Genomic DNA, 22,112 nt, shown 5'->3' with positions numbered 1-22,112 from the left:
GGGAGAAAAAAAAAAAATAAAAGAAAGAAAGCCAAATAACAGAAAAAAACCACAACTATTTTATTGAAATCAAAGCTTCCCGATGGAATGTTAAGTGAAGTTTAACTGAAGAAAAATAATCGGATAAAAAACATTTTTATTAAAATTTTCTCTTGAAATACCTGATTTTTTGGGGGAACAAGGTGTTTTAAACAGGGCTTTTTACCAATTTTTGGTAGTATCTAACCCAATATGCTTAGTAAATTTTAACTGTAAAGAAACTAAAGGCTTTTTGTTTTATTTTGATTCCCATAAAAATAGATTTCAAAATTGTGAAATTTATGCAATTGCATAATTGCAAATAAAACATGTCCCTTTGCAGCATGTAATTTATTAACTGAATTCCAAACTAGAAATCTTTCAGGAAAATAGTATAAATCACACTTTACAGTAGAGTAAAACTTATGCATTCAGATCTTGGGCTAGCCAAATACAGTTAAAAATCATTCTGAAAAGTTATTTACCTCTGGGGCTGCACTTCTGACTGTTCAGAGTTTACCACACACATGCCGTTTCCTTTTACGGGCTTCAAAGACCTCTGTCTTTGAAGATGCAGAGGTTAGGCTAGTAAGTCATTCCACTTAAGGTTGTCTACATCCACTATCCATGTACATGAAAACTACTGGGAAAAATTTCAAAGCCACTTCCATTTGGGCCTGCATAATTTTGCAACTAACTTTTAAAGTTAATACTGTAATTTTAAGGCTGAAAAATGCATGTATAAAATTACATGTATGACAATGAAGACCACATTCGGCAAATTTAGCAGACTTTAGCACAAAATTCCACATGCTGAGGAACTAAAGCTTGACAAATTAGCTCCAGATATGGCCATATTAGTGGGAGCTGGAGACAGCCATGCAGAGATGGCTTTCCTTTGACTAAGAAATGCCCTCGAGAAGACTCACTTGAGCTAACAAAGGCATTATATAAACAGTTAAAAGGCGGTTGTTGGAGGCTGGTAGAAAGCTCATGTATCAGCAGTTAGTAATTATGAAAGTTTCCTATCTCCTTTCAGAATAAATACCCTGTCCCAGTTGTGGCAGGCCTGCTAAATGGAGACTTTCTGGTCTTTAAATGTCCAGGCACTATTTTGTATAGCATGTGTATGTGCTGTCTTAACTCCGCATCTCTGTAGCTCCCTCCAAAGGCCAGCCAAGGGCCAAAGATTCCAATCAAAAACCTGATCAGAAATAGTGAAATCGTTTACTCAGAGTAGTAATTAATAAAGAGGGTTTCCACTGGCTGAAGGGGTTATCAGGAGATAAAAGATGTATGACTGACCCACCCGGGAAGACAGTTAAACTTAGAAACACTTCTTTTTTTCTTTAAACTTCATCCTGTAGTTTGGAAATCATACATGGTCATTACCATTATGATTCACATTGAATTAAATGAAATAAAAATTAAGTGATTTCACCTAAAAATGAGACAGTGGCCAAAAATGTTTCTTACATGCATTTATTAGTAGAATTTGCTATATGTATAGCTAATATTTATTATTAGTAGATACACTAATTAAAGCCATACTAGTCATTTCCATTAGCTTACCCTCAAACTTTTACAGAGCTGTCCGTCTGGTTTTAATCAAAACCAAATGGTAGTCCAAGTTCTCAGGCTGGAACAGCTAAGAGGAAGTCATTCAGAGGAGGCAGAAGAAAGCAGAAAAGATAAACAGATGATATTCACTAAATTTGTATAAAGCAAAGGATGTAGATGCTGTGGGTTACTCTGGAGATGTGATTCAGGCACCCTGTCAAACTGGAACGAAGTAGTTACAAGTGTTTTATGTCAGCAAAATACTAATATGATCAAGATGGAGTCTGTCCTTTTGCTTTTACAGAGCTGGATTTGTGTGACTCTGGAGGATTCTCAGAAGAGGTAAAGCAACACATACCGCTGCCTGCAATATGACTGTGTTTAAACTGTAGCGTTCATTTTCTCAGATCAGGCTTATTCTCTTGAGTAGGAATACAATTGTAGTGTACACGTGTAAACGATGTCTGTCTAACTGTGTATATTATTTGCGCGTCAGAATAGCACTAGACCCTTTGTCAATGCAATGTGTTCGTCGAGTTTAGACCATGTTGCTCTCTGCCTGTTTCTCACTACCTCAGGTGTTGGGAGGTGTTCTCCTGTTGTTCTGGGTAGCTGTTATCTCTGCAGGGACATTAGAGATGCATAAAGGATTTCTTCAAAGGAAAAAAAACACAGGAGGGAGGGGCTTAAGAATACTTTTACATTATGTAACTTTAGCAGAGATCTTCCCGTTTGACAGAACTAGCTGAGCACTGCATTAAGCTTAACGTCTTCAAACGCTCGGTCCTGTTGTCTTTTTTTCCTTTCCCCCCACCTCTGCACGCTCCCTTTCCCTCTCCCTGGCGCAGGCAGGCAGGCTCGCTGTCTCTCTCTCTCCCGCTCCCTCTCTCTCAAAGGCAGGAAATACTTTTCAGGCAATCTGGGCCTGGTTGTTGAGGCCCCTTTCACAAAACATCAGTCTGAATTTAGTAGACAGAAGTCACTGGGAAAAGCTTGACAGGCTCGTGCTTGGTTAAGGCTCCCTCCAGCTGCAGAGGGTGTTTTTGTTAGAACCACACATTGAGCGAAACTACTTAGAATAGAGCAATGATCTCAGTAGCGAAATCTGAACTTTTATGCTAGCAGGAGCTAACTGGGACTGAGCTCGATTGTTTGTTTGTTTGCTCTTTCATTTTGGGGTTGTTTTTTTTTTTTGTTGTTGTTGGTTTTTTGGTGGTTGGTTGTTTTGTTTTTTTTTTCTTTTATTGACCAAAGATTTTGGGGAGGTCATGTCCAAACTCCAGATTCTCCTCATCTAGGTAAGGCTGCCTTGGAATCTTTCTGTACTTGAAACTACCAAAAAATACATTAAAAAAAAGAAAAGAAAAAGAAAGGAAAGAAAAGAAAAGAAAAAATCAGAAAAGAAACAAGCAGTATCCAGCACTGGAGCTTTCTGCGTTCAGGATCTCGGCACTAAAACTGGAGGTAAAAAAACAATAATCATTATAAATATGTATTTAGTTGTAGACTGTGCCAATTCTGTTTATCAAAATGCACCAGATCTATAGACAAATCTTGTGTGTTTTTCTTCATCTTTTAAAAATATGCTTGATAAGCTGACTTTGTTTATTTGCATTCATATATAAATAGAGCTGCGTGATCTTGCTTGCATAATTTTTAATGGACATTAAATAGGAAAACTAGACGTGTGACTGATTTCTTTTTTCACCTCATTTGCCAACAGGGAGGGCATTTAGGGCTATGCTTTGCCTCTCCCCCCACCTTCCCTTCCCTCCCTCCCAGCAGTAATGATAGTGAGGAGTGTTTTAGGTAGATCTATCAGCAATACTTCTTCTGGGCTTGGTCTCTAGCCTTTTCTCAGTCCTAGATGATATTTGTGGTATAACTGGCAATACTCTCTTAAATGTGTGCATTCTGCATCTGAAATTCCAAGGTTTCTTTCTTGGCATTAGCTAGATTAGGTTATTTTTTGTAAACTATGATTCGATATGCAGTTTGGGGTGTGCTGGTCTAGCATTTAGAAGAGGGAAAACAAGATTCAGTAAATGTCAGCTGACTATAATTTTCAGTGAAGATGTATGAATTTACTCAGTCTTTTTCTTCACTTAGTAAATGATCATTTAAAATAACAAGAATCTGCTATTAAGGAGTTTAGGGGGAAATTTGGGATATTGTCTTTATGTGTGAATGGAGCTGCTGCTATTTTATGTAAAGGTGTGATTTAATTATTAAATTGTTATGGGCATCAGAAGCGTTTTTCATGCCAATCTATATAGTATCCTTCATCTTTCTGAAAATCTAAAAGGACAGTTGTTGCTTAGGAGTAATATAAGAGATTCTTTTTTTACTTACGTGTATCATGAAGATTTCCTAGTTATTGGCCAGATTAGTAATTAAACAGGAATCAACGGTTTACATAGTTCAAACACAAGTCAAAACTTGTGTTTTGACTGAATATTTTTGCAAAATGATTGTTGAGTAATGAAATGGCTTTTGTGGCATGAAAGGACATGAAAGGACACTTTTACTGTCATTTGAATGGAAGAAAGTTTTTCATGCTGGTCAGGAGCAGCTCTGGGTTGTGAAAAGCATGGATCTGAAGGGGACAGGGAAGAGCTGGTAGGCAGCAAATTGTTCCTCGGTATATTCTAGGGTGAATTTTAAAATCACCATCATTAATTTCCTTATGGACAAGCCTTCTCCAGTTTGGTGCCCTGAGTTGGGAGAGCTGTGGTTGGTAGGTGGTGGGACTGAGAAGTTGAGAGGAATCTGAATGTCTGAGTCTCTGTGTCACTCCTGTGAAATTTGTGCTGGAACTTTGACATCTCAAGGGATTTAGCATTAGTGGCTTTTACTGCACTGTATTCCCATACGTGCTCCTGCAAATATGCGTGTACATACTAAGTATTAGCAAGTACTCTAGTTAAATAGAAGAGAAAATACCAAATAATAAAAATAATTATTCCATATCAAGGGGTCATCTCCTGCAGCAGTGTCTTCCGGGTTTTAAGGGATATAACGACCTCATCTGACCTCACTTGCAGATGAAAATAATTGACAGCTGAGAAAGTTGAACTATAGGGTAGGCAACAGAATAGAACCTAGAAAATATTTTCTCATTTAACTCAAAAGTTTCTTATAGACTATTAAAAAATATAATACAGCTGCCCATTTTTTGATTTAGAGGTTTTATTTTAAAGTCCTGAAGACAAATCACTCTCCAACTCTTTCTTCTACTTAGTCTAATTTCTCTGTTATGCTAACCTGGTTTTGTTTTTTAAGCTATTGCTATTCAAGAAAATGAAATTAGATAAATTTTACTGTCTAAAAAATCTCTGAGAAATCTTTTCTAGAGATATATATAGCAATAATGAACACGGAAAATGAGCAGCTAAAGTCTTTGACCTAGCTTTGGCCATTCAGAAATGTTACTGCTCTTAATATGAAACAAGATGACTCCTTTGAACAACTAAGCACATGAATTTATATCTGCAGACTTGAGAAAAATTAAGGCAAGTAGTTTTATTCATGTAATAGAAATTACTCAAATAGTTTTCCTTCAGCATAAATTTATGTGCCTACAAAGTTATTCTCTTTTGAATCTTGTACCTGTTGACCTCCATGTTAAATTCCCGAATCAGAGCACTTGAACACAGTAAGTTTGTATATTTGGGCCTAATTCATGAAGATCTCTGTAACACAAAGCAAAATTAATTTTCTCCTAAAAGAAAGTTAAAGACAAAGATAACTGCTTGAGTAGGCAGTTTTTGAATAGGCAAGGTTTATAGAAGTTCTTTGAAATTGAGCTTAAAATCAATTTTTAAATTATTTTTTAGGTGGTGAAATAGTAGAAGGATGCCTGTTTTGTTTTTTTCAGAAGTCTCAGAAGTTTTTGGGTTTTTATTGTCAGAAGTGTTAAGCTGCATTTTATATTAATTTTTCCATTGTTTTTAACATTAATTTTGTCGCTGAAACTTATCTTCTTTGATATAAAGCTTCCCTGAAGAAGGCAGTAGCAGGAGGAGGGAGAGAACTTAGGAACAGCTTTCTCTTTTCTCAGAAATGAGATATATTATAGAGTATTCTCCTTTTTTCTTTTAGTCATCTGGTTCCATTTTCTCTTGTTTGTTTGTCTGGAGAAAACAATTAGAAGACGATTTTTATGTTGGCGTTCTGTTCCTTTTACAAAGGAAAAAGACAAAATGGAGTAACAAAGGGGTAAGAGCAATTGAAACAGCATATCCAGAAGGGCTAGATGTTAATTTACTTCCTGGTAGGAAAGAGTCTCTGGAGGGCTCTGGTCCAGCCCCTCGCTCAAAGTGGGCCCAACCAGAGCAGGTTGCTCAGGACCTTGTCTGCTTTGGTTTTAAATGTCTCCAAAGATTGTGAACAGTGTGAATACTTAGTAAGAATGTTAAACTTGGCTGTACACACAGGTGTATTTTTTATATATATGTATGTGTACATGTATATGTGTGTGTATATATATAAAGGTTATACCCCTAAACAAATTTATTTAGAATTTTCACATGCAAATCCTAATAGTAGTAGAATTGTGAATATTATTGTTATGGAAATAATTACTGATACTGAATTTGAATATGTTTTCGGGATGCTGGCGGCGGCCTGTATTTCACCACTGATATTTGTTGATGCTTTTAGAAACTACTTATTTTAGGAACAGTCTGTTGGCAGAGAATTTCAAATTCACTGTTACCATAATTGCTTGTTTCTCTTGAATGAGGAAAAGTGCTTATGTTGAAATTAGAAATGCCTGGAGTTTTATCTCTGGCATATTGTACATCAGCCACCAAACACAAATAGAGAGGTGTGCCTTAGGCTGTATGTATCTACATTAAAACTAATTAAACTCATACAGTGTACTCTTTACCTTTAGCCTTCACTTCACTCTAGGCTCTTCTTTTTCTTGCTCTGATCTATGATATTTCCTGCTAGCTTTCTTATTATACCTTGTATCAAAATTCAGTAGGTTTAAATGAAATGCCCTTAAACTTTAGGGAAGTTTGTAAACAATTCCTGTTACCTCTGAATATAGTGGTTCTCCCACCCTCTAGCTCACTCTTTATCAGCTCTAGGCTTTCCAGGGTGGGTCGTTCTTATCTGTGAGAGTTTTGCACTAGATCTTAACTATGACAAACACCTTTTAAGACTAGAATAAATAAATGGTCCAACTTGAACATCATTGTAGTTGTAGAAAGCTTGCCTCTTGATGCAAAATTAAACTTTGGATAAGGGGGAGCCAGTGGTGAGATTCAAAAACAAAATTTCATTAGACTGAGAGGTGAGGAAAATCTAGAGTAGTACGGAAGATCATTGTAAGGTGTTGCTCTAAGTGAGCTAAGAGAAAATGGAAGAGGCAAGGTGAATCAGTGAGATATTCATCTAGCCAAAGCAGTTCGATTTATATTATTCCAGCTGTATAACTGCAGTTTATTAAAGAGCATTCAACAACCTTAATTTTGTATTATTAGCATCTTTGCTAAGACCACTACAAAATATGAACTTGTTTTCTTCCATGAATTTTCTCCTGCAAGATACAGACATGTAATAGGCAACGGAGACTTACTTTGGGTTCACTGGTTCAGTCTGGAACATTTAACCCTCCACTTCTGAACAGTCCTGAGTGGCTCAACACACTGGAAGTTGTACTTTTAGATTCCTTGTGTCCTTTTTTTGTCCACAGCTAAATGACAGATAACCATTTTCTTTTGCTTGAATTGTTTATCTTTGGATAATGCTGTTTTATCAGAGAGATGTGACAGTTCTCAATAATAATGCACTGAAATAAGAATTTTTTGCCAAAAGGGTGGTCTCAGAGTTGTACCTTCCACAGCAGAAGCTAAACTTGGTTAATTCCATGTGCAGAGACAAACCTAAATTTTAGTTCCATTAAATAAATACCTATGGTATTTAAATAAATGTCAGTGCCTTCCTGGAAACTTCCAAACCTTGAGACACTGTCAGCTTAATTGGATATATAGCTGAAGATTTTTAACAAGCTTTTGCATGTAGCTGGTAAAGGAAATAGACCTGGATTAGTTTTCAAATCAAGTGCGTGAGCTCGAGTCATTCATTTTATTTTTTCTGTACTCATGTACTTAGAAACAGTAATTTCCAGTGCTGGGTTGTCTTTCCAGGCAGGTTACAGATGCTTAATAGGAAAGTATAATCATAAAATCAGGAGACCAGTTGATGAGTTTGGAATTGAGGTATCTCTGGAAAATACTGTGGAGAAGTTCTATCAACTATAATAGTCGTATTCACATTATGACTATTATAGAGACAGAGAGAAAGGGGACAAAGAGGTGAGGTAGAAACACACTGTACACAAGTCCTTTGAAAGATAAACTTCCTGAATTCTGAAATAAGAATATTATAACGACAAATGGTCAATTACAAGGTTTTATTCTGATGCAGACTTTTCTTCCCCCCAATTTCACCAACCTGGGAAATAAATTTAATTTTTACATTCCCTTATTTGAAGGTAGTGGACTTAATCAGGTCCCCCAGTGGGTTTAGAAACTATTCAGTGTCCATTAGAGGTTATTTTTCTCTCTAGTTTCAAAGAAACACCTGGTACAACAGCAATTTTGATCAATTTTTGCTTTTCACATCTTCAGTTACATTCCAGGAATACTTTCTCAGTTTGTTCCCAGTACTTTTTTACAGGTGCATCAAAATGGGATTCCAAATGATAATGTTAACGGTTCATTCCCACCAAAAAGCACAGCCATCTCAATAGTCATTCTCTCTAGACTCTTGGTGATATTTTTCTTTATTGATGGGACAAAATAATTTTCAGCCCTTTATGTAAAATGCATAATAGTATCAAAAATATTTTTTAGTCCTGTCTACACCAGGAACTAAAACATGCCTCCTACAATTCAATAAACAGACTGGTTGCCAAAAGTCATTGTCCATAGTGCCTCAGATTTCGTAGCTCATGGCCGTAATGAGCACAAGCAACATTTTCTTTAAATGGAAACACTATACCAGAACCTTAAATCTAAAAGGCATCAGGAATACAATGTGGTTAATTTATATTGTTTTTAAAAGGACCTCCTGTGGTGAGAAAATTAGCTTTTCACTAGAGTTGGCTAGAAAATGGAATTTCTTGTGTCCTAAAAAAAAAAATGAGGTCTGAGAAAAAACTGTCTTAATTCAGGACCAAAAATAATAGCTAGGATTTTCTGGGTTGCTATGTCCTGTGGGATGGACTTTTCTGATTTCATGTCTTCTTTTCAAGACACTTCCAGTTAAGTGAGGGGAGTAAAGGGTGTATAAGGAATCTGCTATGTGTCTTATTTATTTCTGTTCTTTGGGGATGGAAAGAAGAAATTATTTTGGGGGAGGGTTGGGAGGGCAATGAAATTACCATATAGAGCAACTCCAAGTTGGAAAAGGAGAAAAAAAAAATCCATTAAAGAAATAAAACCATATGCAAAAAGAAGAGTCGAAAGTTTTACACTTTCGATTGTTTTCATTCCAAAGAAATAAGCAATTTTATATTATGTAGAAATCAATATGGTATAATATTTTTCAGACTACTAAATTTTGAAGACCAGCAGACTCACAGATTGCTATATATATCATGGTTCTGATACTAAAAAAAAAAATCTATGCTAGGAACATTTTTAAGCTTAAACCCTCTTCTCTTTCTAGTGGGTAGCTCTAAATTCAATAGCTATTGTCATTCTGGAATGATGCTGTGGTGAAAGTGATGGATTACCATAACAGCTAATAAGAATTTAATGTTGATCATTAATATATGAAAAAGCCATTAATAAAATTACAGTAAATTAGTAAATTATACTATAAATACCTGAAAAAAAGTCTTATTTCTCTGTTCTGTTGACTATTCATCAATGCAAAATAGTAAAAAAGATGAAGTTAGGCATTTTAAATTGGTTTTAAAATTGGTTTGGATTTGATGTAAATCAAATGGGTGCAGATAATACAGATCTATTAAGTAAGCCTGTATAACTGGATCTGTTTGGCTCCTGTCATTTTGCCTTTCTCGTCCTTGAGGAAGAGGCTCAGCTGATCTAAGGCTCAACATTGGAAATGAACCAAACACAAATGTAACCAAGCTAAAACCTGCTTTTGACTACAAGTAAAAGCCCTTCTTTGTATTGTGATGAGCACTAGTAAAGCAGCTACTTTCTGAAGAATAGGGCGTAAAGTTACTCCATGCTGGTTTATGTTTTCTAACAATAAATTAAGGCAAATTGACAAAGTTTGGGCTCGTACCTTAGGAACCAATTATATTTTCACGAAACAAGCAAGACTTCGGATGTCTGAACGAACAACTTTCCAACTTAACTTTATAGTTTGAAGTATCTAATGTATTGAGATCTTACAATACTGCCAGACAGTATCACAATTTTTGTAACATGTTAAATGTCTTTTAAAGACATGAAATTAACAGCCTTACCAGTATTACGTGTTTTCACTGACAGTAACCTATAATGACCATATCTGACATATGTCAGAATCTGTAAAGGAGAAAAGAAGTTAGCTTGCTTAAGGGATAATGAAACTGATCCCCACAGCAAAGAGGAAATTGTTATCAAGTCACAAGAATGACTTCAGGTACTTCACTTGACAATTTTTTTTTGTGTTTTTTCTTTTATCAGAAGTCATGAACTTTTTTGCAGTGTATACCTTATATATACTATGCATTGTAACTTCTATTTCTTTAAATGCATAAGCCAAAAAAAAAAAAAAAAGAAAAAAAGAAAATCTTATTTCTGTTTTTATTTCTGTTTTGTATTTCTACTTTGGTCTTCTGTGCAAGTTCATGTATCATGAGGCACAATGAATAAATGTTCTCCTTCCTCATGACACTATTGATTATTATATGGCTCTAAATCCTCTCTTTCCCAGGCAGGAAATCTCAGGCTCTTTCACGGCTCCTGAGACAGAAGCTATACTATACTTTTCATTTTCTTTACTGTTTTTTGCTATACCTTTTCCTGTGCTATTTCTCTTTCTGAGATGAAATGACCATAACTGCATACAGTTTTCAGTTAATTGCATAATGAGAACTTAGAAAACATTATTATGCCACTGTATGCTCAGTCTCTCATTTGCCTACTGTGCTACATACTTCATGATTTTCAATGAGTTTGAAATTCAGTTCGATTACCAGCACAGTGAATCTTAGTTTGGGGTTGTTTTTTTCCTGATTGGTAGCTGATGTCATAGAGGCTTTCATTATGCATTTATAGTTAGAATTATTTTTTTTATTACTGTATGCTGTTACATTTATTAACAGGGAATTTCATATGCAATTCTGTCTCCTAGTTCTCTTAGGTCCCTCTGTATCATTAACAAACTTTGTCATTACACTGTTTTTCTCTTTCTGAATAACCTAAAAAGTGCAGGTTCTAATAGTTGCCTTTGCAAATCTATTAATAATCTCCTTCTTTATTTTAAAATAAATATATATATATTTTCTCACTTTTGGGTTTTTGTTTGTTGGTTTGGGGGCTTTTGTTAAATTTTCATTCTTCATTAGATATTCTGCATACAGAGATCAGACTTGCAAGTACGTAGTTCAGGACCAAGTGGTCTTCATTTGATTTGATATTAAAACCAGCTTTTGGCGCATCCCACTATTGGTCACAGCACCTCAAAGCTGAGTGTGCAGAGCAATTCTGTTTCTCCAGCCTTCTTATTGTGTGGAGATACCACCAGTGAGGCCTAGTAAGGACATGGGGATTTGTGGGCCAAAACCCTCTCTGCTTCTTCTTCCTTTTCATGATCAGAGAGAAAAAGATTGGGAAAAGAGTCTCTCTTTTACCCTAAAAAGGCCGTACTTCCCACACTTATTCCAAGACCTGGTCATGAGCCCTTCTGGCCATGAGTATCTCCCTCCTCAAGTAAAACCCATCTCTGACTCCAAAGACATTCGCCATTAGCTTGGAAGGCCATCCCTTTTGCATCTGCCCAGATTTTCCCCCTCTGCTTCCAGGCATCATAACTGTCCTCTTTTGTACCCCAAGTTACCTTGCAAGTTCAGTAATTTCTCATTTGACTATTATTCAATTCTACCAGATGATGCCTGATCACTTTATTTTCTTGCCCTGAAACCTCTTCTAATTGAGATTTCAATATAAGTCAGTTCCTCAAACTTATCTAAGCATTGTTACCTGTTGCCTTTTTTTTGTTTGGTCTACAGCTTGCCAGCAGTTGGTGGTGCATTGAAACAGTCTTTTTTTTAAATCCTATATTATAGGGTATGTACTGGTAGGAATGTTTGTATGTTGCCCTTAGTTCATATCTCTGTAATAAATACTGATACCAAAGCCACACTGTCCAATGTAGTGCATCCTTCTGGTGTGTATTGAAGGCACAATGCAGTATCATTCCAATGCTACTGTTTGAGAGCATTTTGTAAGGTTTTTTAATACTGGCCATTATTTTAAAGTATTTTGCCAGAAAATGAGGGCAAAGAATAATTCCAGAAAGCACTTTTAATTATGGTTCATGTGGTAGAATGTCACACCCTCATGTTGCATAGCCATATTTCAACTAAAAAAAAAAATATGTAAAATAAAATGGCTATATTTTTTCTATAGCTGCTATTTGTTCTCCTTTATTTAAAAAAAAACTTTTGGGATTGGCACTTGTTGTGTTATGGTATCACCAAAAACTTAGCCTATGGCTTTCAGTAATCCTAAATAATGTAATGTATCATTCAGTTCTTACCCACCTAAGACTGTATTATACATTCAGAAACTCTCCCTTTCTGTCTAGCCTTGTATGACCAGAGTATTAAGCCTCTGAAAATTTTCCATTCAGATAGTTATAGCTGAGTCAAACTGTTAGCAAAATTTGTTTTAATTATCTCATACGTGACAGCCACTTCTATTAAGAGACAAGCTATGATCCTAGATGTTGTGTATCCAGCATTGCTGCTAGTATTACTTTCTCAGAATAAACATCCATCAATAAACAAAGTGTAAGGGAAGAGAGGGGTTAGGGGTTGGGTTTTTTTTCATTCACTTCACTTTTAATACTTCCTGTCTTGAAAAGCCTGCAGAAGAAGCAGAAGTGAGCAGTGTCTAGTAAGCTGTACTGTCTCTACAGTTATGTGGATTGCATTGATTTGAGTCCTTTAAAAATATTTTTTAAAACAGAACCATGTATACAATGTACCTGAGTCAGTTTTAATAAATTTTTTTGTCTTAGTTTAGGCAGGACTTCCTTAGTTTCTCTTGAAAAATGAGATTATTAAGTATGCACTGTATACTTTCACAGAATCCCCAACTCTTTTGTTGAAGCCAAGGGGACTTGGGCTATGGATTTCAGTCAATCATTAGATAGTTACCACCTTTTGGTGCTACACAAAGATTGTACTTCTATTTCTGTGCATTAATTCATGACTGAAAACAAACAGTAAGAGTTGTCCTCAAAGGAAAGAACTGCCACGTGAAAAGACAATATTGGGCTGTGTTTGTGTTTATCCGTACAAAAATCAGCAACAGCTATATTTCTGGACTGTGTTCACATTTATAACATAAGTGCATCATACGTATGCACATGCAAACCTTACCATTAAGCTTTATATGAAAGATTTCAACTGTTCTAAGATTTCATTCTGAAGACACACTTGAGGTAAAAGTACTGTGTTTTTTCTGATTTTTAGAATAAAGTTCTAAATATTTTAAAAGCAGTGCTACTTCAAACACTTTTTAATATTTGATCCTACATCAATAGCTTTTATACATAAAATAAATTAGCAAAAATGCATCTGGTATTCACTAGATTAATACCCTACAAGAAATATTATATTTCTATCTTAGGACACCAGGGTTTAGCATGTTCTATGCCTATGTACTACAAAGGCTGTTGATGTAGAAACTGCAGATAAGGTGAGCTTCCACTTCAGTAAGATGCAAAGGGTGGTATATGTCCAGGAAATAAGAGAAGGAAGGATTGTAAATTCTAAAACAGGGGATGTTTTGAAATAACTAGCTGAGTGAAGACCTAGAGGCTTATGTTTTATCTCAAATTATTTGTAAACAACATTCTCTCTCAGCTTGGTATGACATTACTGAAAGAGCTGAATGTAAGCCAGACCAGGAAGATGTGAGATGATTTTATAGGAAACAGACCCTGTTCACTTAGACTTCCTTAAACAAAGTTTGCTGACTGGGGTCACAGACCAATGAAGATAAAATAATGATAACAAAATAAATATTTCTGCTTGATCTCCATTGCTTATATATGCCTATGCCTATGTAAAAATATGTAATGAAACAGTCTTCCTTTCATTTCTGTGTAAGTTCCTCAGCTAACACTTTGCCTTATTTTTTCACAGAAAATATTTGCATCCCATGTAAAGCATTAGCAAAAACAGAATCTTGCTGGCAGGATGATAGGGGCTGCCCTCTCTGCAACTCTTCTGTCACATTTAGTAAACTCTCCCATGTTCCTTGTAACTTTCTCCCTTTCAAAGCTTTTTTATTTATTGCAATATGGAGGTGATGGGTAGTGTGATGAATTGTCGGTATGGCAGATCTGGCGGAAACAGTATGGGTTGTCACAGCTGCATCAGTGGCTGTCTTCGCCTTGGCCAGCCAGGGATTCCACCGAGGCATCCTCCTGCATGGCAGTGTCGTATTTGTACCTGGTTTTGTCATAGCACTTCCATCCTAATGGCATAGGCTTCACTGCCCCACCTTGTGTGGCACTACATTTCTCTCCTTACCTCTTACTTCCACTCTGGGAAAACCAGAGTGGGGTCTGCTCTGAAGGAAGCAGATGGAGGACGAGAGCACCCTGGTTGTGTGACTCTGCTTTTCCACTCTTGTAACAGAGGTTTTTGTGTCCTGACCTGTGCCGCAGAAGGGGAGCTGGGTCTCTGACAGGTCTGGGTAGTCACAGATACGGACATTTGACTAATTTTCCTTCCTCCCCTTTCTGTTCTCAGTCTAGCTCCAATTCCTATGTCTTCCTGCTGCAGCTTGCACAACTTTTGCAGGGTGTCAGTCATAGGTATCGGGGCAGATACTTCTTGTAGGCTTCTACATTTCCTTAAGGAGGGAAGCAAGAGAATGTAAAATGTGTTTCCTGCTGGAAACCGTTTAATTTGAGCTTCACAGAAAAAAATCACAGGAAACCTCCTTAAAGGAAAATGTTAGACAACCGAATTATAGGAGAGCCTACAAGTTCATCTTACACATCACTTCACTCTGTGCTTTATCATAGTATTGCTCTGGTTGGAAAAGACCTTTAAGATCATCCATTAATGTCCAACCATTAACCTAGCACTGCCAAGTCTACCGCTACACCATGTCCCTAAGTGGCACATCTACACACCTTTTAAATACCTCCAGGGATGGTGACCATTAATATTGCAATATTCAAATAAGAATATTGACCCAAAAAATAGGTCAACGTTGCCAATATTCCTTAACTGACACCTAGGATCAAGAAATTTTCTCCAGAAGTCTTTAACATTTGTATTTTGTTTCAAACCTCTATTCTTCATAAAGTTAATAGCACTAAGCAGTAGTGAACTTTAGTGCTATTGAAACGTAAAAGCAAATTATGAATTATGGGAGGAGCTGAGTGGACTGTATCATACTGACAGATGCCTTGATCAGAAGAAAAGGTCTTTTCATTCTACAAAACATTTCAACAGACTGCTAAGACTTCATCTGCCTGTCTTAAAAACCTTGGAAAACCATACATATTAAGGTTTCTAGTTGTGGGATGTTAGCAGTGGAAAGGGAGAAAGGGGGATACTTTATCCCCTGGTGAAGAGTACAAATTGACTTGAGAGGGGTATTTCTCAGAGAACAGAACATGCTGCTTGTCAAGAAAAAATGTGGGCAGCAGTAGTAGAAAAGCAGTGATCCAGGCAGGAATGCTTCCTTCTGCAAAGTGGGAATGCACTGTGCTCTCTGGCAGAGAAAGAAGCACAGTTATCAACCTCATTCAGAGGTTTAGTGTTGAATCCTCCAAAGCACAGCTTATGCGCCTGTATGTGAGTGCCGAGGAAATGGGTTATCCTGAATACACGGTAGAAGAGTTGGCCCATAAGTGTCAAGCAATTGTAGCAGGAAAAGATTTTTGAAGCTGAATTGTTGCAGATAATGCAGACATTCAGGAGTGGAGAGGAAGTGGAAGAAAGCTTCCACCAAACTATGGGCTTCTTCATGTGCCATGGGAACAAGGGGATTTCAGGTATTGGTAGCCGAAGCTGCCTGGAGAGGGGGCATATGTAAAGTACATTTTTCATACTCAGTGCTAAAGTAAGCTTATATTTTAAAGTACAATGAAAGTACCCTTGTCATGTATTTATCTTGCATTTTAAGTAAAGTATTTGATATTCTCCTGTTTAATCATTTTTTTTCCTGCAGTCTGAGGCAGCCAAAACTAGTGATAGTGCAAGTAAAACAGAAGGGTTCCTAAAGTAAAATTTGTTTTTCATCCCCCGTGAAATATAACTCTCCACATCCAAAAAATGAAAAACAGTAAGGGATCTGTTCTCCCATTTCTGCACACGTGTAACTCCATTTAGCAGCAGCAAGATTAACACACACCCATTAACTCTTTGAATGCCTGTTTTCTGCACACTAAGAGCAGCCTAAATCTTAGGTAGGTGGTTGCATTTGTGTCATTAGGAAATCTAATTTTTTCAGCTTTTTACACTTAATATTATTTGGGGGGAGGGGTTATTTTGTTCAGAAATTCTCCTACATGGCTGCAGCAACCATGCTTAATTTTCTGTAAGGTAGGTGGAGCCACTGTTCTAGTAGGGGAGGAGAGAGGGAAGATGCAAATGAGTTGCACCCAGATGCACCTCCAAGCAGTGTTAATGGAGAGCAGTACAAATCGTCGAGCCCCTTTTCAGTAAACCTGCCCCTTTTCTGAGGTCAAAACAAAACACAGCGTTGTTGTAAAACTAAAACAAGTGCTTCTGAAGAGCTTTAAGGTCCATCAGAAAAGGGCACAGCCGAAATTAAAATATTGTCATTATTGATTTACACTCTGTGGTAATTTTGGACCTTGCACATTTAGAAATAGTGGGAGAATATAAATATGAAATTAAGCCAGAATAAGAATGTAAATGCACTGCAAATTTATCCAATAATTTTACTTTACATTTGAATATTTAGGCTTGCTCTCATATCCGACCAGGAAAGAAAAGTTGTATTAACTTCTTACTACCAAATTTTTCCTCTGAAAGTAGATAATTTTTTTTGGCCTGGCTCTGTGTGTTATTTTCCATTTTCCTCAGCCTCCCACACGCTAATGACTTGTGCATGGAATTCTCTTACCCTGTGAATATATTTTCTTTTTAAGCACAGTCTCCACAGAGGTGGAAAATGTGAATGTGAAATTAAGCTTACCATCCTCAAAGGTTAAAGATCTAGTAGCGTGCACAACTCTATCCCAAAAGTCAGTTTGTCAGGACATAATTTACAGGTGTTCAGTTGCACAGGCATAATTCTGCATTTGTTTCAAGATGAATACTTTTATACCTTCAGGCACGTGATTTGTCAAGGCAGCTTTGTTGCCTGGTGGGCAATCAGAATTTACCTTAGTGTACTGAAATGACCCAGAACAAACTCAGTACTTAATCTTCTTTATTGCCGAAATCAATAAACAAATCCATGTTAAGTGCTGACAGTTCTTATGTAGGGAGTGTATGAAATCAATAAGCAGATCCATGCTAAGCACTGACACTTCTCACGTAGAGAGTGAAAAGTAGAAGTGTCTGCTCCTTGAACTTTGAATACTCTACAGGCCAGAAGTTTTGTTTCTTTATTTGACAACAAAATTTTTAATTTTCTTTTATAATACATTCATCAATATGAGGTATTTTCTTTGTGCTAATTTGCACAAGCAATGTTACAAGATTAATATGTCTCAAATGTCATCATCCAGAAGGCCTGATACAGCAGCCAGTGAAAAATACCCACCTAGATAATCAAGCAGGGACAGTGGGCAGATTTCCCCTGCAGCTTCATGTACTACTTGTAATTACAGCTTGTCCTGAAGAGAGTGAAACAATAACAATAAAAATGAGAGCCACTGAATGGCCAAAGGTACTCATAAGACAAGTAGTTTATAACATTGGTAAATTCAGAATAACCCTCCAGTTCTGCTCTACCTCTTTGGGAAACAGCCAGAATTCTTTAGTTCATGAGCATCACTGAATGGGTAAGAAATACAATATGACTTTCTGTGGAAATCAACTACAAGGTATAATGTCATTTATACTGATGTAAATTAATATCTTATAACAGACAGCAAAGAGAGGCTTGTTGTCAAATTTTGGCTCTGGAGCTACTTGCCTGTCCGTTTGTCTGTTTATACTTTTTTTGTTTACTTGATATTGGAGAGTAATCAGAAAAAAAGTTATACTGAATTATGAGTGCTGCCAAGTTTTGTATGAAAAGTATTAAAACTTTAAACAAAACAGTCTTCTAAATTCCTGTCCTTCTGGTCCCGCAGTCTTATCTTGCTTTTACACTTTTGTTTAAACCGCTCCTTCCCTTTTTTTTTCCTCCTTTTTTTTTCCCCCTTTGGAGTTAATTCAATAACCCAGTCTTTTTTTATTTTTTGCAGATGTTAAAATGATGAAACCATCTGTGCCTCTGGAGCAGTGCACAGCAGCCATGATATCTCCTCTGGTCCTCCATGGAAGGTACATTGCAGCCTGCTACTGAACTGTTATGACATGTCTCTAGCAATCAGAAAGAAAAGCTGGGAAGAGCATGTGACCCAGTGGATGGGATTGGCTTTGGAGTCTGTGGAGTATAATACAGCATGTCGTCACGGACTTGTAGCTGATAACTTGCAGACAAGTATGGAAAAAGATGAGGGTTTGAGTGTGGACCGGAAAGAAAAATGTGCTTCGTTTCCAGAGTGCTGTTATAGTGGAGAGCTGATTGACTTCCCTGCAAAGCAGTTGGGAAATGTTTCAAAGGAGGTGGATGAAAACGATAACCATGAGGATGAGGAGCATTTTCTGGAGGCCAGCACAGAAACTCTAGTCCATGTGTCTGATGACGATGATGATTATTCAGCACTCAACCTGGATAGCGTTAATTACCATGTTACTGCTGTGGGAAGGGAACCAGAAGATGAAGAAAAGAGTTTGAATGGAGCAGGCTCCTTAATACAGATGGTACCTATAGCAGAGGATAACAAGGCAGCTGAAGCATCTGGAATAATTGGAGATACAAGTAAGGAACCTGGTTGTGACACAGTTCCTAAGGAGGAGATGGAAGATGTTTGTGGTAGTATTGGCCAAAGCCTGGAGCTTTGTAATTATGAAGGCTTAAATGAAGTAGTAGGTGTAGAGAAAGAAAATCGATCTAATTCTCCAAATGCAAAAGAAATTATTATGCCTGGGAAGCAGCTGCTTCATACTGCTGTAATTGCACAACAGCGCCGGAAATCTGATGCTTTTAAAGACGGGCTTGGAAAGTCTGAGTGTAATGTGGTAGAGAGTGGGATTTCTTCTGAATCATGCACCGGCAGTGATAGACAACTATGCTCAGCAGTGGAATCCAGCAACTGCCTTGTGCAATCTTCTCCTTGCTCTCACATCCCGGCAGTGGAAAATGGTCTGGATGAGAGTGGTTTCACAGAACCTCAAGTGGCCCCTGAAAACAAATGCCTTTCAAATGTCAGTTCAGCAGAAGACATTCAGTGTTTACATATAAGGAATCATTCGACCACACAAGAACATTCAGACAGTCAAGTGAAACTGCGCAAAAGAAAGGTAGGATGCTCATAAAATGCAGAGATTTTTTCTAATGTTTTCCCGCAATTTCTTATGAAGGTGATTCGATGACTAATTGATTGGAGATAAAATGTGTTTTTCACCCTTTCATTATTTTGTCAGATTTTTCTTCAAATCATTTCAAGAAAAAATGTGTCTATACAACAACAGAGTTGCAGGAGCTCTTTTTAAGGCCTGAAAATGGCTGAGCTGTGAATTTAGAAGATAGCTTATATTCGCTTTATATATTTATATATTTTATATATGTTGTTCAAGGCTAAATGAATAAGTACCTTCTATGAGTTTGGGTTTTTTGTTTATTTGTTTTTCTGTTGCTACCAGGTATCATTACCTGTTTCCTTTTAGGAAACAAATTGTGTCCAGTGGTTTGGAAGCCTTATTGAAAAAAAGAGAACAGGGGAAAAGTGCAGCAAAACTTTAAAAAGGAAAAAAGAAGTGGAAACATTGCAGTAGTACTTTGATTTTCAGCTCAGCCCCATGAGCCTATGTTCTTGCAAAAAGAAGTATTGCTGAGTTTGAAACAATGTTTTGTAATTTTGAAGCAACCAGAGAGTTTCACTGTCTACACAGGATAAGGAAGACTATCATTACAAAACTTTAATGGACACTTTCCCTGGCAATAAAACTCCCATTGGCTTTAATGGAAGGAGACGTGCTGAATGTGGCACTACAGAATTCATCCTAAAGCATGCTTTCCCAGCTATGCCGCTTATTCTTGCTAATAACCAATTTGTAATTGTTTACTTTTCTCTGCCTTTTTCCATTTTACATCATCCAGCTTCTTTTGTCATGTTTTTTATAAATGTGTTTCCTGTTAATTTTGTGGGGTGATGTCTGTCTGCTGTAGTGTCTCAGTAGCCGTTTCACTAAAGCTCAAATTCATATATCTAAAGTACTGGTGCCCACACAGCATCCTGGGCTGCTGGCTATTGCTTCCTTGTGCAGACCCTTTGGTAATACTAACACTCCATTGATATGGTTAGAAGCTGTAAAAAATTTTTGCAAAAGGTTTCAGAAGACCTCAAATCCAGCCTTCCTTTGGTAGTTTTTACAATACAGTTAATGTGGTAACTGCTTAATTGATCTTGCAGCACATATGGCTCTGAGTTACTATTAAGAAACAAAAACCTGACTAGTAGTACCAAAAATGCTAAATTTACCCCCCTGCAGAAAACCGTTCAAGTTTTAAAAAATCAAATTAATCAAATTAACATCATATTTGAGAACTAATTGACTATTATACCTGCATTCTCAGCTGCCCTGCTTTAGCACCGTATTTTATTTTTTTTCTGAGCATAGTTGCTGATATTGATGTATACATTTCACACAGTTAGCAAGATGTACCACGCTATATTTTTTAATAGCTTCAGTCCTGCTAGTTTTCATGTATCCTTGTATCTTGTTTTGAGGTCATGTACTCATTCCAGTGCAACTAATGGTGAGAAAAACTAAGAAAGGACGTGAGCATAGAAAGGAGCAAAACAAAGAGTTGCTTCAAGGAAGGTTGGGAGTTATGTGGCTGTAGCAACTATGAAGCTGTGTGCACTGTAAAAGGGGATGGAGTCTCTAAATCTGAAGGAGTGACCTCGTACCACTTTGGTTAAAGTCTTTACCAACAACTGTAAAACATTTGGCAAAATGGAAAAGATATGATCTTCTGTTGCTTGTGCTATTATTCATCTGTAAGTTTTCAGGACATTTCTACAAACAATGTTCCTGTGTGCAGTATTTTATCACTTAATATCATGTGCTCTTTTACAAAAGCCTGTCTGTGCCTGTAATAACCTATAATGAAAAATGTACGTATGTTTACAAACTTTCCTTGAAAGCCACTTTTGTAATTTTAACAAAACATTAGAAAAACAACAGTCTTGAAACTGAATCCATCCATAAAAGCCAAGTATTTGCTTTGCAGTGACAGGAAGACTTAAGGGATTGGGAATGGTGTATAAAACCTTTTCTCTCAAGGTCAGCAGTTCAAACAGTGCAGTTAAGGCCTAAAACACACCACTGTCTGATTAATGCTCAGTGTCAATTATAGCTACACATAAACATGTGCCCATAAAGGTCAGAATATGAGAAAAGGTACATGGAGATGGATTACTAAAGGTATTTGGGCACCCAGACCTCGAGGTGGCACGCTGGGGGAATCATAAAAAGGTGCTGAACTTCAGGTACTTCCATGACAACTAAGATCTCAGGACCTTTGAGCAGATATCATTCTGCTCTTGCTGCTACTAAATTCTTCTGAAAACATGTTCCTCATTAACATATTTTAAACTGCTTTTAATTGTGGCATAGAGCATGACCTCACCTCTTATCTTTAGATCAGCTGTCCTCAAATTGAAGCTGAGGTGAGGCAGCGTGGATCTGTTGTGCTGGCTCTCCAGATGAATTTGGGTTCGAGGGCTTAAGGGCTTAAGTTTAGCATCTTTGACCAGCACTAGCTCTGTTTCAGTAAATTACTTCAGTCATGATGGATGTACTGACACGGAAGTTGCTTTTTGCAAATAGGTCCAGCTGTTACAGCATTCTTTGCTCTCTCAAGTCCCCAGGGTTCAGATGGGTTGATACATAGCACCCTCTTTTCCTTTGCTTTCCCAGAAAGGCTTCCTAAGGGTTAGAAACAGGAAGCGCCTGAATTTAATTGTGAGAAGTTAATGATCTGAAGTCTAATTGAAGGATCCCACAGTACTGTTGTGTTGACTGATAATCAATTCAGTTGATCCACAACATGAAG

At 37.0% G+C, this 22,112-nt stretch overlaps 1 protein-coding gene across 1 annotated transcript in view; it reads left to right on the top strand.

The window, feature by feature from the left end:
* The first annotated feature begins 2,593 nt into the window (after nucleotides 1–2,593).
* Nucleotides 2,594–22,112, top strand: part of DLC1 (DLC1 Rho GTPase activating protein) — a 230,857-nt gene continuing 211,338 nt past the window's right edge. Inside the window, exons 1-2 of the mRNA XM_040596312.1 lie at nucleotides 2,594–3,042; nucleotides 18,190–19,351. Of these exons, the coding sequence (XP_040452246.1) occupies nucleotides 18,302–19,351 (1,050 nt within the window). The 5' untranslated portion in view covers nucleotides 2,594–3,042; nucleotides 18,190–18,301. The remainder of the gene's footprint in view (nucleotides 3,043–18,189; nucleotides 19,352–22,112) is intronic.

Source organism: Falco naumanni, chromosome 1, assembly GCF_017639655.2.
Source record: "Falco naumanni isolate bFalNau1 chromosome 1, bFalNau1.pat, whole genome shotgun sequence".
NCBI classification, from domain to species: Eukaryota; Metazoa; Chordata; class Aves; order Falconiformes; family Falconidae; genus Falco; species Falco naumanni.
This window is presented reverse-complemented; position numbering and strand designations above follow the sequence as displayed.